This window comes from Aegilops tauschii, chromosome 1 (genome assembly GCF_002575655.3).
Source record: "Aegilops tauschii subsp. strangulata cultivar AL8/78 chromosome 1, Aet v6.0, whole genome shotgun sequence".
Classification (NCBI taxonomy): Eukaryota; Viridiplantae; Streptophyta; class Magnoliopsida; order Poales; family Poaceae; genus Aegilops; species Aegilops tauschii.
Genome location: NC_053035.3, coordinates 482,799,741 through 482,813,035, shown reverse-complemented (window position 1 = coordinate 482,813,035; position 13,295 = coordinate 482,799,741). Strand labels below are relative to the sequence as shown.

General features: G+C 46.5%; 1 protein-coding gene and 1 pseudogene across 1 annotated transcript; both read right to left on the bottom strand.

Annotated features, from left to right (window-relative positions):
- Positions 1-3,124: 3,124 nt before the first annotated feature.
- On the bottom strand, positions 3,125-5,306 carry LOC109754726 (F-box protein At2g26160-like; annotated as a pseudogene).
- A 4,609-nt stretch (positions 5,307-9,915) lies between these two features.
- Positions 9,916-11,742, bottom strand: LOC109754723 (putative F-box protein At1g65770). Its single transcript, XM_020313633.4, has 2 exons — positions 11,630-11,742; positions 9,916-11,450 (listed from the first exon to the last, which is right to left on the bottom strand). Exon 2 carries the CDS (start codon positions 11,443-11,445, stop codon positions 10,219-10,221), a length of 1,227 nt encoding a protein of 408 aa, XP_020169222.1. The 5' UTR covers positions 11,446-11,450; positions 11,630-11,742; the 3' UTR covers positions 9,916-10,218.
- Positions 11,743-13,295: the final 1,553 nt, after the last annotated feature.

Below are 13,295 nucleotides of genomic sequence, written 5' to 3'. Positions count from 1 at the left end.
ACCCCTGTCTGCTCCAGGCATATCCATTTTTGCATTACTGGGTTCATAAATAACCATTCAAATTAACTTCGTGCTTTTGAAATAACGGCGCGAAAAGGGGGCTGCCAGGTGTGGCAATTCCATTTTACTTCGACGTCAACCGGTGTAGAGGAGCAATAAATTTACTGCGATTGCACAGATAAAATACTTCCGAATCACTGACTAGCTGAATCTCAAATCAAATTAAACTTATCTCACAACTAGCACAATGTAGCAATTTGAGCCAAAAAAAAAAGAGACAACCATGCCAATTCATCGCAATAAAAGAAAGAAAGAATGAAAGAACATGCGGTGCCCCCATATTTGGTTTTGGTAATTGATGACAATCTTTATGGACTAATGGTTGCCTTGAGTTATATTTGAAGGGTTTGTCCATAGGCTTTTCTTGGAGTCCATTTGTTGGTTTCAAGGAGAGTTTGTGATGACCAAGGTGCTATAAAGGAATTATCCAAAGATTGGTCTTGTGAGTGTTGAGCTTATTGCAAGCATGTCTTGAAGAAGAAGTGTGTGTGATCATTCATGTTTACCTTCAAGACATCATCCAAATGAAGAGAGTTGGAAAGATTCAAGCTTGATTAAGACTAAGTCAAAGAGTGAATCAAGTTGATCAACACACAAAACGTAGAAGATGTACCGAGAGGGATCACGTGATCGCATGGTAAGGTAAGCATTGTCCTTTATGCTTTGTGTACTAACCCATGGTCTACGTGAGAGTTCTATGTGGGGTTAGGTATGTTTCCATGGGCTAGCGTCAAGAGGAAGATATTATACAACCCATGGAGGACGACATCAAGCGGTGGTCGTCATCTAGTTTGCGGTGTGCAAGTTCAAGCGGAGCATCATGAAGTGATCAAGTGCTTGAAGCTTGCCGTCCATTGTGGTGTCAATGGACTTGTGAAGATGTGCTGAAGAGTGGCTCACCCATAGTGGAGTATGAGGGAGCAATCATCTAGTCTCCATCGACCCAACGCAATCAAGAAAGATGGTCCATCTTGAGGAGGAGAAGATCGTCATCATATAGCTCAAGTGGATCATGTGCAAGGCAAAGGTTTGCCCTTGATAGGTTTTCTATTTTACTGGTCTCATGGTGGTAGTTGGGAGACCGGGTTATAGGATCGTTTGCCGTACTATCAAGGGGGGCTCTCGATGAGTAGCTTGATCGTATCATTCGTAGAGAGCTCAAACCATTGCATCCTTGCATCATATTTCTTGGTTCTTGTTTTCTCTTTGTGAGTCTTAGAGCTCTTGGTCATCTTGATGACAAGTTCGAGTTCATCGAAAACGGAGTTCACATGCTTCTTCTATGATGTTTTCGATGTTGGAGGTTCTGCCGGTTCTTCTCTGTTGGAGGTTTCACTCCTCTTTTTGTTAGGCATACCTCCCCTGCCTCTTCTTACTATAAACAGTCGCTGTTTTGATGCTACTCGTCTTCCTCTATCCAACAAGCTTGAGTTTGCTCAATTCGGAGCTCATTTGCAGAAGTTATGGCAGTTCTGGTCTTCCTTGGAGTGTACTTGTTTTCGTGGACTTGGCATAAGGTTGGCGCCAGCGGTAGTACCACTGGACCGGAGCGGCAGTACCGCGTATCGCCACAAGCGGTAGTACCGCCTATGGCCATAAGCGGTAGTACGGCTCCGGTTCCGCGCTGGTACTGCCTCGACTCGAGACGTGGTTTTCTCGTGTCGGGTTCAGCGGCAGTAGTTGCAGCAGTAGGAGCGGTAGTACCGCGGCTACCACCGCCCCTTGTACCGCTGGGCCAAGCGGCAGTACCGCTGGCTCCAGCGATAGTGCCGCTCATACGGCTCTGCCTCGCCCTCTGTTTTGCTCCGCTCTCTATGTTCTACCGCCCGGGCGATAGTACCACTCCCCTGAGCGGTAGTACCGCTCGTGCGCGGACTGAGCACATAACGGTTGGATTCGGGAGCTCCTATAAAAGGGGGTCTTCTTCCCCATTCAACATTATCCTTTGAGCTCGTGTTCTTCCCCCATTGTTGACCTTCTTCGAGCTTGCTAACTCTCAATCCCTCCATGGATTCTTGCTAGTTTTTGAGGGAAAAGAGAGAGGAGATCTAGATCCATATTTCCACCAATCACTTTCTCCTCTATGTGAGGGGAACCCCTTGAATCTAGATCTTGGAGTTCTTGGTGTTCTCCTTCTTGTTCTTCCTCTCATTTTCCTCCCTACCATTAGTTGCTTCGGTGGGATTTGAGAGAGAAGGACTTGGGCACTCCGTGTGCCCTTGCCATTGCATTTGGTGCATCGGTTTGCGTTCTCCACGGTGATACGTGGAAGTTACAAGTTGAGAAGCTTATTACTCTTGGGTGCTTGGTACCCTTGAGCTTGTTCCTCTTGGGTGCTTGGGCGCCCTAGACGGTTGGTGGTGTTCGGGGCCAATCATTGTGGTGCAAAGCTCCGGGCAAGCGTCGGGGTCTCCAATTAGGTTGTGGAGATCGCCCCGAGCAATTTGACGGGTACCGGTGACCGCCCCCAAGGGTTGCCAAAGTGTACGGGTTCGGTGACCGCCCCAAGGGTTGCCATTTGTACGGGTCCGGTGACCGCCCTCAAGGGTCCCTTAGTGGAATCACGGCATCTTGCATTGTGCGAGGGCGTGAGGAGATTACGGTGGCCCTAGTGGCTTCTTGGGGAGCATTGTGCCTCCACACCGCTCCAAACGGAGATTAGCATCCGCAAGGGTGTGAACTTCGGGATACATCGTCGTCTCCGCGTGCCTCGGTTATCTCTTACCCGAGCTCTTTACTTATGCACTTTACTTTGTGATAGTCATATTGTTTCTTGTCATATATCTTGCTATCACATAGTAGTTTGTCTTGCTTAGCATAAGTTGTTGGTGCACATAGGTGAGCCTAGTTGTTGTAGGTTTTGTGCTTGACAAATTAACCGCTAGGTTTATTCCGCATTTGTTCAAGCCTAAACCGTAATTATTTTAAAGCGCCTATTCAACCCCCCCCCCCCCCCCCCCCCCCCCCCCCCGGCGACATCCTCGATCTTTCAAAGAAAGAAAGAAAGAAATGAGGTAGACCACAGTGACAAAGATTCAGATAAGCAGTGATGCATTTTAAGATCTTTCATAGGCACAGCAAAAACCACATTACCAATTGAAAACTACCATAGCAGTGGTAGTCACCATAATAAGTTCAGGCAGGCACTGATTAATAGCACTTAACAAAGTAACAAAGTTTAGAAAAATACAGGTAATACTACTAATGAATTTCATGGCTTGTAGGAAAACCACTGACTATACCAACCACCATACATACGACGGTCAGATAGATAACCTATGAGCTGGTTGCAGAATAACCCCGGAACAACATCTAAATATAAATAACCTGCAGAGGGCAGCTGCATATAAATAATACTATGACACATTCTCATCAGTCCTGAGGGAAGAGCCATGCAGCCAGACGCATCTCATCACAACGCTTCGAGGAAATATTTGGATGAGCGGAATAGACATCGTTGGATCTCATTTCAAAGAAGCAGAAATAAGTGCTCTCCTTGTTGTAGCAGTAGTCCATACGATTCTCCTCATCATCATCCAAGAAGAAGATACAATCACCCGACAATCCGCACAGAGACACAGACATGGCCCTGGAGCACCTTCGCCCTAGAAACAACACTTGGTCAGCCCCCACAGTTGACACCTTGACCCACCGTGAATGTTCAAAGTCAGCCTTGAAAACCTCAAAGCCGCTCAGTCCAGCAACAACTTCACCGCGCACTCCAGGTCCAGGTACACGGCACAAGATCGTCCTCGTGCCATCATCAACACCCCATGCGATTCAACCAGGTAAAGCTTCTTGCAGCGCATAGTGTAGTCCTCAAACACAGCTGGATACCATGGCTCACCCTTGATGGCTTGTCCAATCCGAGAAACCTGTGGATCCCCAGTGATCTGGTCCTCGTTGATGTTCACCACAAGGAGGTTCTCGTCATCAGCAATGGCATAGAGCTTTCCCTGGTAGAATGCCATGTCTTCGAACCTCTTACACTGATCATAAGCACGCACTGACCACGACAATGCCCCTGGCTGGCAGATTAGAATCTGATGTAATGATATGCATCCATGTGATGTAACGCTTCCAGGAAATATTTGGAGCACCGGAACGGATGCTGCGGAATCTCATGGAATAGACGCCGAAAGAAGTGTTCTCCTCATCATAGGCATACTCTATGCGATTATCCTCATCATCATCCAAGAAGAAGATATAATCACCCGACAGCCCGTACTGAGACACAGAAATGGCCCTGGAGCACCTTCGCCCTAGAAACAGCACTTGGTCATCCCCCATGGTTGACACCTTGACCCACCGTGAATGCTCAAAGTCGGCCTTGAAAACCTCAAACCCGCTCACTCCAGCAATAACTTCACCAGGCACTCCAGGTCCAGGTACCCGGCACCAAATTGCCCTTCGTACCATCAGCAGTGCCCCATGCGATTCAACCAGGTAGAGCTTCTTGCAGGGCATAGTGTTGTCTTCCAACACAACTGGATACCATGGCTCACCCTTGATGATTTGTCCAATCCGAGAAACCTGTGGATCGCCGGTGCTATGGTCCTGGCTGATGTTCACCACAAGGAGGTTCTCGTCATTGGCAATGGCGTAGAGCTTGCCCTGGTAGAACGCCATGTCTTCGAACCCCTTACACTGATCGTAAGCACGCACTGACCACGACGAGGCCCCTGGCTGGCACAGTAGAATCTGGCTGGTGTGTCCAATGCCAACCAGTGCAGCAACAAGGTTTGGCGAGCACGGGATTAGCTTACTTATGTGCAGCTTTTCCGATGTATTGATATGCATCCATGTGATGTAAGGGTCGGCAACTTTTGACCCATCCTCGAGTGACCACTTAGCGACTGCATTTGAAGGACGGAGTCGGACGCAGGAGAGAGCAGGGAGCGTGACGGTCGCCCTGGAGAATGGATTGACCAGGAAGCACCCGTCGTCACGTGGGAAGACGAGCCAGCTGCCACAGACACTCTCGTACCCTGCGAAGCCGCAACCAGGGAAGGAATAGAGCCTAGGGTACAAGATGCTGTAGAAGGTGCCGTCTGGGAGCGCGAGAAGAGGCAGTGGCGGGGGCACGAGCTGCTGCCTCGCGGCCGCACGCCAGTGCGGGCACACCGCACAAAGACGGCACGGTCGGCGTACTCGGGGAGCAGGCTGAGAACAAGGCCTACTATGTCCAGCGGGAGGTCTGACCACGACGACTGTGGCTGCGGGTGTGGTTTCTTGTCTGCTGCCATCATTCCTGCAAAGAAGCAACAACATCATCGAATGCTATCGTACTTCGAACATCGCAACCACCCCAAACGCGCCAAGCAATTCGTCGAACACCTGGCGTGCATACCCAGCGGACACGGCGGGAGCAGCGAAGAAAGCTCCAGTGAGCGAGCAGAAGAGTAGGCCGGGATATGAGGGGAGAAGGAAGAGGTGGTACCGGAGAGATCGCGCCGGCAGCAGGGGTCGAATGGTGGATTGGCCGTCCGCGTCGCGCCGGTGGGTACCCGGCCCGCCGGCCGCCGCTGTACGGTGGGGAGTGAAGTCTGTTTAAAACCTTGAGATTGTAGAGCCGGTCGCATATGAACCCTCACCTTCAAATCCCTGAAATTTGTACCCTGTATTCACGGATCCCGGTCAATCTAACCCTGAACCTGCCTAGACCAGTTTGACGCACTAGGAAATCAACTTTCCCGGCCGGGATCACTCTGATCCCATTGACTGCACAGGTCTACATGTTATATTCATCTTCTCTACCTGAATCTCTCTATCGCGATAGCTGTGTCTTCGTGCATCGTGACGGGCTAGCTGCAGGGCATGCCGCGGTGCATCTGTCCGTTGAGCCGCCACGGTTGAGACGAGGCCTTCGGCGAGGAGCGCGTATAGGACCTCCCCGCGGCCGGCTGTAGTAGGTAATACGGAGGACAAGCTCCAACGCGGACACGCTCACGCGGTGGCCGGTGGCGCAAAGCTGGGTGCCTGGATAAGCAGTAGCTAAACTATCTAGCACCAAACGCTCATAGTACGTGCTAAGCAACTTAATCGATCTTGGCTTGATGATATGATCGCACAACGCAGACACGCCACCATCACCTGCGACGCGTGCTGCGGGGGTTTCACGGGGGCCAGCGTGTGGCCGCTCGGGCATGGGCAGAGCGCGTCCATGGCGCTGTGCGTCTGCAACTGATCCCGTCTCTTGGCCGCCCCCGGCACTGTGCCGTGAGCTCAGCCGCGTTGGCGAGCATGGTGGCCACGAACTGCGGCTGCTCACGTGCAGTGAGATTGAAGCCGCAGACGGCAAGGACGAAGCTGCGGAACCTGCTTCGCAAGCAAGGATACGACTGCAAGCCCGTCTTCGCGTGGCACTTGCTCGGCTCCGGCACCGTGATGCCCATGAGGCCATGACAATTGACAATGCTGAGGGTGAACACCTGCCGTGGCGCCTGGGTCGCGTGACTACACGCCATTATCCGTCGATGACCCCTGAGGCGCGCGTCGCTGTTCCGCCGTGTTGGTGGCGTTCAGGTGCCTGCGCTGATTTCAGGAGAGAGAGGGGAGCGGTTGGGAATGAAGGATGGATCTGACATGCGGGGTAAGGGTGTAAGTGAGAGGTAGACTTTAATCCCGGTCGGGATGTTTCTTTTCCCAGTGCACCAAACTGGTCTAGGGTCCAGATTGACCGGGATAAGTGACTACAGGGTACATACTTCAGGGATTTAAAGATGAGGGTTCAATTCCGACGAGCAGTACAACTTCAAGGTTTAAAATAGACTTCACCCTACGGTGGGAGTGCAGTGTGGAGCCCGAACGGCGCCGGGTGACCAAGTGAGTGCAGCCCAGCGCTCAGCCAGCGGGCATTTCAGAAAAAATGTAGTACCCCTAAAAAGACAAAATATAGGAAAATATAGTTCTTGTTTATTTCTCATTCGTGGCCGTCTTCATCAACTTCAAATAAAAAGAGACTTCGTTTTCAGATGTTTTTCTTCGAGTTCCAATGTCGATTGTATTACTTCTGTAAGCTCGAGACTTGAAAAAAACAGGTTCATGGAATGCAAAGATGGTGCAACACTAAAATTTTGTATAAAACATTTTTAGTATTCGAGAAAATTTACAAATGTGATGTGAATATTTTTTCGGACGCACATGGACAAATAAAACTCTGCGCAAAAACATTATTACGATTGATATAAAATGTAAAGTATTATAAAATAGTTAAATAAATTCCACTATCCATAGATATCAATATTTTTAAATTTTTGTAAAGATATGTTCATTAGTAGGAAAAATATTCTATGCATAAAATAAATATATTTATACATGTCTAATTCATTAAAAATAGAAAATTATGCAGAAAACATAAAGAACAAATTGATCAACCAGAAAATTAAAAAAACAGTGAAGGAATTAAAGAAAAAACGAACAAAAGGGAAAACCAAATTAATTAATTTATGAAAAGGACCCTATTAACTGGGAACGTTCGCTGGGAGGATGTCATTTGCGAACGATTTCTATGACATTTTAGTTGTAGGGGATGGCAATTTGTCCAGACAAGCATGGAAATTCCTTCCTAGAGAAGGCAATATTTTCCAAAGCCTGTCATCGTTTGATCCCCGATCAAGTGGTTGCGAGTGCATTCCCTGAGAGTTCCTTCTTAGCGAACATTCGCCGGTTAGCATTACCATTTATGAAATCCATAAAAAGAAGAAAATAAATTGCAAAAATAAGAAACAAAGAACAAAGTCCCACCCTAGCTAAAATTGGTCGGGCCCATGGCAATACAAAATTATGTTGGCCATGCTTATTCCACACAACGAGTGTGAGCCAATAGGATTTTCACCTGGCGACGGGATAAAAAGAAGAAGAAAAGTTCCTTATAAAAGGACAAGAAAAAAAGGTAGAATAAAGTAACTACTAAAAATAAACACAAATGGATATAAATTTACAGAATTGAAAAAAATGTAAAATACAGAGAAAGAAAAGCAAGATGAAGAAGAAGCAAAAACCAAAAACGAAACTCCCAAGAAAGAGATGCTTGCTGGGCTCGCCTAGCAAGAGCGGATATCAAACGTGAGTTCAGAAGCTTCCCGGCAAACATGACCAGATAGGTACTGGAAATCACTTAGCTAAACAGATCATGCTCCAAGTTTAATATATTTTGCAGGGCTATGGAATCCGTCTACTGGGGTAACAGTATCTCTCTGTATTATTATTTTCTGGACACGTGTGTAGAAAAACAAACGCATGAGTGTACCAGATGCAGTGTAAAACAACCCTGGAGCAAATATATCAATTTCAATTTATGTTGGCTTCGACCTGTGAAGGAGACAAAAAAAATAACTGCGAATGCACAGATGAAACCACCCCGGACCAGTGACTGAATCCCCAAATTCAATCAAACTACACTAGAAGCGCAACCGCACAAGGTTCATCACAAGTTAAATATCATAAAAAATGAGCAACTTGCAAAACAAATCTACCACTCCAGAGTTAGTTACTACAGGGAGTCGACATCACCTGAGAAATCACATGAAAAAAAGGGACCATCAGTACATGATTTAGATAGATGTATTTTAAGATCTTTATAGGCAGAGCAACAACCGCGGTATTGATTGAAAACCAATACATTTAACATGTTGACGATACATAGCAACATAGTATTAAGTTCAGACAACTGACGATTGACGATACATCACAACTGACAGGGTAATCAAGTTAAATACCAACGTATTTCACGGCTTGCATGGGACCACCAAAACACATTAGCAACCGCCATACATACCAGTCAGATAGATATACCATGTGACCAGATTGCAAAATAAACACTGGACAACATCTATAGCATGGTCAGATAACATGAGAGCAGCTTGTATGGCCACAACCCAACAACAATATAACACCTTCACCTCAGTCCTGAGGAAAGAGCCATGCTGCCAGACGTGTCTCAATGCGGCGCTTCCAGGAAATCATTGGATGAGGGGAAGAGACGCGCTGAGTCGCATGTCATAGGCGCCGCATGATGTGTTCTCCTTGTTGTAATAGTAGTCCATACGATACTCGTCGTCATCATCCAAGAAGAAGATGCGATTGCCGGAATGTTAATAAATCTAGGTCCAGGTGTGCATACATATTTAACATGTTTCCTGGAAACATGGCTAGAGAGGCACTGGAAATCACTTAGCTGGTCTGATCCTGTTCCAAGTTTAATTTGTTCTGCAGGGTTATGGTCTGCGTGTACTGGGGTAACAAAAGTTACAAAACTATTATCCTTTGGACACAATTGTAGAAATAGAAATCTAAGAGTACTCCCTCCGTTCCAAATTACTTGTCTTAGATGTGTTAGATACAACTGTATCTAGATAAATCTAAGACACGATAATTTTGGACGGAGGGAGTATGAAATAAGCAGAGGAGACATGCACCAGATACTCTCTGGCGCAGTGCAAACAACACCTACAGTTCATTCTAATGGCACTGCACCCCTCTCTGTTCCAGGCATATCCATTTTAGCATCACTGGGTTCATAAGTAGCCACTCAAATAAACATCATGCTTTTTTTGCGGGAAAAATAAACTTCGTGCTTTTGAAATCACAGCACGAAAAAGGTGGCTGTCAGGTATGGCAATTCCATTTTGTCACTATCACTCGGTGAAGGGAGCAATAAATTAACTGCAATTGCACAGATAAAATATTTCCGGAGCACTGACTAGCTGAATCTCAAATCAAATCAAACGCACCTTACAAGGTACTGTAGCAATTTCAGCCAAAAAAAGACCACCATGCCAATTAATCGCAAAAAAGGAAAGAAAGAAAAAGAGAGAGACCACAGTGACAATGATTCAGATAAGCGGTGGTGCGTTTTAAGATCTTTCATAGGCCACGTTACTAATCAAAAACCACCATGATAACTTCAGACAAGCGCTGATTAACAAACAACACTAAACAGAGTAACAAAGTTCAGATAGATAGTAGCAATACTACTAACGCATTTCACGTCTTGTAGGTAAACCAGTGAACACTATACCAACCACCATATATATATACCACCGTCAGATAGATAACCTATGAGCAGGTTGCAAAATAACCCTGGAACAACAACATTTATAGCATGGCCAGATAACCTGGGAGCAGCTTGCATATATATAGCATTATGACTCATTCTCATGGGTCCCGAGGGAAGAGCCATGCAGCCAGACGCATCTCATCGCAAAGCTTCCAGGAAATATAGGGATGAGGGAAAAGGACACCGTCGGATCCCAATTTATAGGCGCCGAAAGAAGTGTTCTCCCTGTCGTAGCAGTAGTCCATACGATTCTCCTCATCATCATCCAAGAAGAGGATATAATCACCGGGCAACCCGTACTGAGACACAGACATGGCCCTGGAGCACCTTCGCCCTAGAAACAGCAGTTGGTCATCCCCCACGGTCGATACCTTGACCCACCGTGAATGCTCAAAGTCGGCCTTGTAAACCTCAAACCCAGTCAGTCCAGCAACTTCAATAGGCACCGCTCCAGGTCCAGGTACCCGGCACATGATCGTCCTTCGTGCCATCAGCAACACCCCATGCGATTCAACCAGGTAAAGCTTCTTGCAGCACATAGTGTCGTCCTCAAACACAGCTGGATACCATGGCTCACCCTTGATGATTTGTCCAATCCGAGAAACCTGTGGATCGCCGGTGCTATGGTCCTGGCTGATGTTCACCACAAGGAGGTTCTCGTCATTGGCAATGGTGTAGAGCTTTCCCTGGTAGAATGCCATGTCTTCGAACCCCTTACACTGATCGTAAGCACGCACTGACCACGACGAGGCCCCTGGCTGGCACATCAGAATCTGGCTGGTGTGTCCAATGCCAACCAGTGCAGCAACAAGGTTTGGCGAGCACAGGAGTAGCTTACTTATGTGCAGCTTTTCCGATGTATTGATATGCATCCATGTGATGTAAGGGTCAGCAACTTGTGACCCATCCTCGAGTGACCACTTAGCGACTGCATTTGGAGGCAGGAGTCGGACACTGGAGAGAGCAGGGAGCATGAAGCTGGCCCTGGAGAATGGATTGACCAGGAAGCAGCCGTCGTCACGTGGGAAGACGAGCCAGCTGTCACAGACACTCTCGTACCCCGCGAAGCCGCAGCCAGGGAAGGAATAGAGCTTAGGGTAGAAGATGCTGTAGAAGGTGCCGTCTGGGAGCGCGAGCACCGGCAGTGGCAGTGGCAGGGTCAGGACCTGCCGCCTCGCGGCGTCACGCCACTGCGGGCACACCAGAGCAAAGGCGGCGCGGTCAGCGTACCGGGGGAGCCTGCTGAACACCACGCCCCCTATGTCCAGCGGGAGGTCTGACCACGGTGACCGGGGCTGCGAGCGTGGTTTCTTGTCTGCTTCCATCAGTCCTGCGGAAAAGCAACAAGACCATGTTATCGTACATCGCAACCAGTCCCAGACCCGGCAAGCAATACGTCGAACACCTGGCATGCATAGCTAGCGGACGCGGCGGGAGCAGGGAAGAGAACTCCGGTGAGCGAGCAAAAGAGTACGCCGGACGATGAGGGGAGAAGGAAGAGGTGGGTACCGGAGAGATCGCGCCGGGAGCGGGGTCGATTGGCCGTCCGCGCCGGTGAGCAGCTCGCCGCTCTCGCCGCTGTGCGAGTGGAGTTCTTTTTTTCTTTTTGTTTTTTGAGGGAGTGCAGTGGGGAAGCCCGAACGGGAGCGGGTGACCAAGTCAAGCCAGGCCCAGCCAACCTGTATTTCCCATTCTTTTCTTTTTTTTGCGGGGGATTTATTTCCCATTCGATTAAACGTTTGAAACGGACGTGGCCGTCTTCAACTTAACATAAAACTACTCCCTCCGTTCCAAAATATAAGTCTTTTTAGAGACTCCACTACGGACTACTCCATGAAATCTATGAATAGTTTTAATTCGTTTTATAGAAAAATAAAGGTTCATGGAATGCAAAGATGGTGCATATTAAATTTCGTATAAATTCGTTTACTATTCAAAACAATTTACAAACGTGATGTGTATATTTTTTCAGGAACACATGGACAAATAAAACTCCGCTGGAAAAAAATTGTTTCGATGGATATAAATGTACAATATGATAAAAATAACTAAATATATCCACTATCCAAAGATATCACTATTTTAAAAAATGCCTAAATATATACTCATTAGTAGGAAAAATATTCTATGCATTAGATAAATATACGTATACATGTTTAATTCATAAAAATAGAAAAGGATGCAGAAAAACATAAATACAAATTTTAGCGACCTGAAAATAAAAATAACAGTAAAGGAATTAAAGAAAAATGAACAAAAAGGGAAACCCCAATAAATTAATTTATGAAATACATAAAAAATAGGAGGAGAATAAATCAAAAATAAAAAATAAAAAAATCCCACCCTAGCTAAAATGGCTCGGCCCCATGACAATACAAAATTATGTTGGCCATGCATATTCAACACAATGAGTGGCAATAGGATTTTCGCCTGTCGATGGGACAAAAAGAAGAAGAAAAATTCCTTAAAAGGATAAGAACAGATGGAATAAAGTAACTACTAAAAATAAAAATAAAAGAAACACACGTGCATATAAATTTACAGAATTAAGAAAATGAAAATACAGGGAAAGAAAAGCAAGACCAAGAAAAGCTAAAACAAAACGAAACTCCAAGAAAGAGATGCTTGCTGGGCTCGCCTAGCAAGAGAGATCCATTTTGCAAAGAGTGGATATCAAATGTGAGTTCAGAAGTCCGAGCAAACATTACTGGAAAACAATTAGCTAATCAGATCATGCTCCAAGTTTAATATATTTTGCAGGGTTATGGAATCAGTCTACTGGGGTGACAGTATCTCTCTCAAATACTATTTTCTGGACATATGTGTTGAAAAACAAACGCATGAGTGCACAAGATGCTCCCAGATGCAGTGCAAAACAACCCTCGAGCAAAATATCAATTTCAATTTATGTCGGCTTCGACCAGTGAAGGGGACAAGAAAATTTACTGCGACCGCACAGATGAAACTACCCCGGAACACCGACTGCATCTCCAAATTCAATCAAACCACACTAACCGCACAAGGTTCATCACAAGTTAAATATCATAAAAAATGAGCAACTTGCAAAACAAATCTACCACTCCAGAGTTAGTTACTATAGGGAGTCCAGATACTCCAGATCACCATGCCAAATTACATGAACAAAAAAAGACTGTCACTACATGATTCAGATAGA

Excerpts from the sequence above, each read along its gene's own strand:
- LOC109754723 (XM_020313633.4), bottom strand. The coding sequence starts at position 11,445 with ATGGAAGCAGACAAGAAACCACGCTCGCAGCCCCGGTCACCGTGGTCA.